At 43.7% G+C, this 5,050-nt stretch overlaps 1 protein-coding gene across 1 annotated transcript in view; it reads left to right on the top strand.

The window, feature by feature from the left end:
* The first annotated feature begins 1,300 nt into the window (after positions 1 to 1,300).
* LOC104966515 (DNA replication fork stabilization factor DONSON) overlaps positions 1,301 to 5,050 on the top strand; it is an 18,182-nt gene continuing 14,432 nt past the window's right edge. Inside the window, exons 1-8 of the mRNA XM_010795701.1 lie at positions 1,301 to 1,307; positions 1,947 to 2,074; positions 3,495 to 3,679; positions 3,758 to 3,833; positions 4,051 to 4,153; positions 4,246 to 4,342; positions 4,441 to 4,581; positions 4,719 to 4,917. Of these exons, the coding sequence (XP_010794003.1) occupies positions 1,301 to 1,307; positions 1,947 to 2,074; positions 3,495 to 3,679; positions 3,758 to 3,833; positions 4,051 to 4,153; positions 4,246 to 4,342; positions 4,441 to 4,581; positions 4,719 to 4,917 (936 nt within the window). The remainder of the gene's footprint in view (positions 1,308 to 1,946; positions 2,075 to 3,494; positions 3,680 to 3,757; positions 3,834 to 4,050; positions 4,154 to 4,245; positions 4,343 to 4,440; positions 4,582 to 4,718; positions 4,918 to 5,050) is intronic.

Here is a 5,050-nt window from a genome sequence, read left to right as displayed (position 1 = left end):
GAAACCAGCCCCGCCCCCAATCCTCTCTTTCTGCCTCCCCCGACATCCCATAGCAAATCACGACGACCTGATCTGGACCAGGTTTGAGGTCGAGACGATCCCTGTCTGCGTCTTTCTCTGCAGACCGGCTGACATTTTGTGAGGATGCTCTTTGCAAAATGATCCATGTTTTAATGCCCAAGCTTGTGTCCATGTCTGCAGATTGGTGCATAATGATTCATTAAGTACATTCATAAATATCATGAAGCTAAATCACATCAATTGCATGTTTTGTCTCTGAATGCTGACAATGAACTGATGTGCAAGAAAGAAAGTCTGAATACAAATATAAATGTTTCCTCTTGACACACACTAAAACATTAATGAACCCACACGTTCAACTTTTTATTAGTAAATCCACCTGCTACAAATAAATTAAGTTATTTAAGCATATTAATAAACCAAGTATCCTTAAGAATATCAAACATACAATATCACTCAATGTCTCATAAAGACACAAACGGATGAAGGCAGTTCTGTGTCTATTGAAGACCCAAATAAATTATTTCCTTCTGGTCGTCCCTAAATCAAGGTTGAAGCAGCGAGGAGACTTTTCTGCTTCAGCTCCGATATTAAGGCCCAGATACACCGGCCCGAAATCGGCAGTAAATGGGAGTCGGGCCGAGCATGAGCGTGGGCACGCCCTATTCGGAGTGGTATGCGCCGCACCGTCGGGTCTTTTCTGCCGACCTGACGCCTTTTCTTGCCGATTCAACATTGAATCGGCGTCGGGAACACCACCGGAAGTCGGACAAAGGGATAACACTGATTGGCTGTTCAGCTAGCGAATCAGTGCATGAGAAGCGTTAACGGAAGTGAGGGAGGTAAACAAATGATTTAAAATGGAAGATGGAACACACACGGACGGCTATTTCACCTCATCGGTTTATAGAGCTCCTGTTNGTATACTTAAGCCTTACCTCGTGATACATAAGAATCAGAACCAGAATTAAAGGTTAAATACATAAAAGGACATTTGCTTTGCGCGCCCTCTCTGGTGCAAAAACAGGTGCCATCCAAGGTAATAAGTTCGCAAGACGAAGATCAAAAATATAACAAATTATAAAAAGAAAAGTGTAAACCGAATTATATAAAGGAAAAAGACAAAATATTATGAAAAAAGCAGTATAATATATTGTTGGACGTGGAAGGCTGCGATTTAACATAGACAACAAACGTTATAGTGCCCTTTACAGAAGAACCAAGCGGTTCCCTAACAAACAATAACCATGAGTACAACAACCATTGTCATTAAATAGACATGGACAGTTAGTAACATAACTGATCTGTATTACACTTAACACAATAACCACATAGATCGCTTTAGCTATAGGTCTATCTGGTTTAAATTATCAGGTAACATTTTTATTTATAATGTGATCCATGTTAAATAAACTGTAAGGAATGTTGCCAATTTGGGGGGAATTACTTTTTAATTTATGCATACTTTTCTGAAAGACAAACATAGTGTTTAGGCACGCAGGACCATTTAGTTATGTTCATCTGACTCCAGTATACAGTACATTTGTTTTCTGCGGTGACATTGCTGACATTTTGATATGTTTACCCTTCCGTCCTCTGCTGTAGAATTCTATCTTTCTCTGAAGATGACTCTTGTTCGAAGAAGGAGGAGGAAGATGTCGCGAGCCCACTAATAAAGGTTGGATTGCTTCTCTTGTCAATCCTGACTAGATCAATATCTATACCAAAACATCTGGTGGTAGTGTTGCTAACCATGAGCCACATGTGTGTTAAAAAGCTCTTATATACATAGTATCATACATCCCCAGAGGACAAAACACAAAAACCATTGCTCCTGCTCCATCGCCCCCACCCGATGTGAACAGTGTTCCAGACTGGAGCCAAAAAAAACGAAAAGGACACATGAAGACGCGCCTCCTCTTCAGCCTTTCCCCCCTCACCCTGTCCTGGACCTGGCCGAGAACCCGCCCGCCGACCAAAGCTCAGGAAGGAGGAGACCAGAGAGAGAACAAAAGTCAAACCCTCAGGCTCACTTCTCACGCTGCCACACAACTAGGCAAGTGACTCACCAACAGGAGAGGAATCACATATACATCTGACATTTGTAGCTTTTATTTATTAAGCCTAAACAAATAATATTCCTACTGCGGTTATGAAGATCATTAATGACATAAATCATTATTTCAATATTGGATAATGAATTGTTGTACGCCCTAACTAATGATCTGTTACTTATGAAATACTCTTACTGTTGCTGTTTTGGAGAAACGTAGTTTCTCAAAAAACAAAACATGTCCAATAGGTTTTCTGAACTTATCAAAGACCACATACATACAGAATGACCTGTAAAAGAGAAGTACAACACAGCAACAATGGGGGGGACCATGTCTCAGGGTAGGGACCTGTCCACAGAATTAATGATGTTGGACGATAGATTTTTAACATTGGAGATTTTGCGCGATATATCGACCACAAAGGCTTTAGACCATTTCATAATGATAAATATAATAATAATTAAAGACATTCTTCCGATAACATAACTTTTTATTGAACCATTCACATTGCAAATGAAATGTGAAATAATATTCAAAAATATATAAATTAAATAAATAAACAAAATAATTAAATTAATTAAATCACCACAAACCTATTTATTAGAACACATGGAAAACAGACGCACACACATCATCTCTCTCATATATAAAATATAATATAATATATATAAATATATATATAAATAAATATAGCACACATTATCTCACAAGCAAAAAAAAACCTCCTTAAAACAACAGTCAAGTGTACAGTCCACACTGTCAAAGACCAGATGCCTCCAACAGGCCATATCCAAATTCAGTGTTTTTCTAAGTTTCGAGCAAAGGAACACCAACAATATTGATTTGCTTAGGTACGAGACGGAAAGACACTCATCTCCAGCGCCGTGTTTGCTCCCAGATGGACAAACGGAATGGGGTGATTGTGGTTTAGGTGGTTAAAATGCGTGGTATTGCCCTGCTTTTGTCGCTACGTTTAAACCAATGCACACTACGCCCGGCTCATCAGTCCGTAGGTTCGGCTTCATTGATTTGGTTTGGAATCCAAAATACTGGCTCACATCGGAGAACGAGATGTGTCGTGTAGGTTTTTGAAAACAATTCCATTTCACTTTAATTCCCACCGTAGTAAAGTCACACGTTGTCTCCGCTTGTCAGCTAGTATTTATTAATTTGGCTGCTACGCTGCTGCACGTGCACGCGGAGTGTCTGACCTGGCTGTGTGTCAAGCCCCCGCCCCTCACAGCGTGCCTGGCAGCCACGCGCTCCAGGCTAAAATTGCTGGTCACATCTTCTGTAAACGGGCAATTTATCGAAGCTCAGAAAAGTTATCGAGTCCATTTTTATTCATCGTACGATAAGTCAATTTATCGATTATCGCGACAGGCCTACTTCAGGGGTTTGTAAACGATGTCATTGCTTCTGCAGGACCCCCGCTCGTGCTCGGAGCTGCGCTGTGCGTTCCAGCAGAGCCTGGTGTACTGGCAGCACCCCTCCCTGCCCTGGCTCTCCCTGTTCCCCCGCATCAACGCTGAGAGGAGCTTCACCGGGAAGTGCACCCCGTGGGCCCAGGACCGCGCCCTGCAGCAGAGTCTCATGAGCGAATGGTGAGGCTTGAGACACAGTAGTGTACAGGAACAGTTTTGTGACCTTTGTGTGACTTTGGGACTCTGCTTTTCTCTCAGGTCCGTGAGTCTGTCGTCCCTCTACAGTCTGCTGAAGACCAAGCTGTGTCCGTACTTCTACCTCTGCTCATATCAGGTACACGCTGTCACTTGAATCCCGTTATAAAGGAGGGAGAACATGCTTGGTGGTGCTTTTCACACTACCATCCAAATAGACATTTTCACTGCTACTTTGTGTATACACTGGTATCAAACTAAATCCCCAAGTGCAGTACAAGTACCTCCAGATTGTACTTTAGTACAGTAATTAGTTGACTTACCAACTCTGATGATTTCCCTCTACCTACTCTCAGTTCTCAGTGTTGTTCAGGGCAGCAGGAGTGGGGGGGTCCGGCAGCATCACGGCCCTCATCTCTCCCACAACCCGGGGTCTCAGAGAGTCCATGAAGGCTGAAGGTGAGTCTTACCATTACACTTTTTAAAAACCTTTATTCTGACTGCTTATTCTGGTTTTTCATTGGACTCCTCTCTGTTGTGTCCCTGTGCAGGTATAGAGTTCAGTCTCCCCCTGGTGGAGGACAGGAGAAAGAGCAGGGAGCAGCAGAAGCACCCGGGCAAGGAGGAGGAGGAGGGGGCGGAGCAGGAGTAAGAGTCCGCTGTACATTACTGCAACCAGTGTTGTTGTTATTTGTTTATGTCCTTTTTTTTTTAATGCAAACAAAACATTTTGTATTGATCTGCAGGTGTTCTGAGCTGAAAGAGGCCGAGGAGCGCCACGGAGAGAAGGACGAAGACAACGACGATGAAGACGGCAGCTTCTCCTGGCTGAAGGAGATTGGGGTCCAGGACAAAATCAAGAAGCCCGACAGCAACACCATCCAACTGTATCCTCCCCCCCCCCTTCTGCCTCTAAAATGCAGACTCATTTCTATGTTTAGGACTCATTCCTGCACCACTCTGTTGTACCGCGTCTAATTAAATGTGTGAGAGCTGCAGTTAAAGCTCCTTGACCCCAGTGCAGGCAAAAGGAGGGTCAAACCGTGTCTCTGGACCACAAGCCCGAGTCGGTGGTGTGTGTGGAGGGAACACACACCTTCACCCTCATCAACTTCCTCATCAACTGCAAGAGTCTGGTGGCTGCGGCGGGCCCCCAGGCCGGGTTACCCCCCACGCTTCTAGCCCCGAACGCTTTCAGAGGAGCCACCATGCACACACTGAAGGTATGGAGAAACACACACACACACACACACACACACACACACACACACACACACACACACACACACACACACACACACACATACTTACTGTGTACAGCCACACACACATAGACAGAAGACACTATAATTACAG

Source organism: Notothenia coriiceps, unplaced genomic scaffold (genome assembly GCF_000735185.1).
Source record: "Notothenia coriiceps isolate Sejong01 unplaced genomic scaffold, NC01 NC01_scaffold00037246, whole genome shotgun sequence".
Taxonomy (NCBI): Eukaryota; Metazoa; Chordata; class Actinopteri; order Perciformes; family Nototheniidae; genus Notothenia; species Notothenia coriiceps.
The sequence above is the reverse complement of the archived record's forward strand: the minus strand, read 5'-3'. Positions and strand labels throughout refer to the sequence as shown.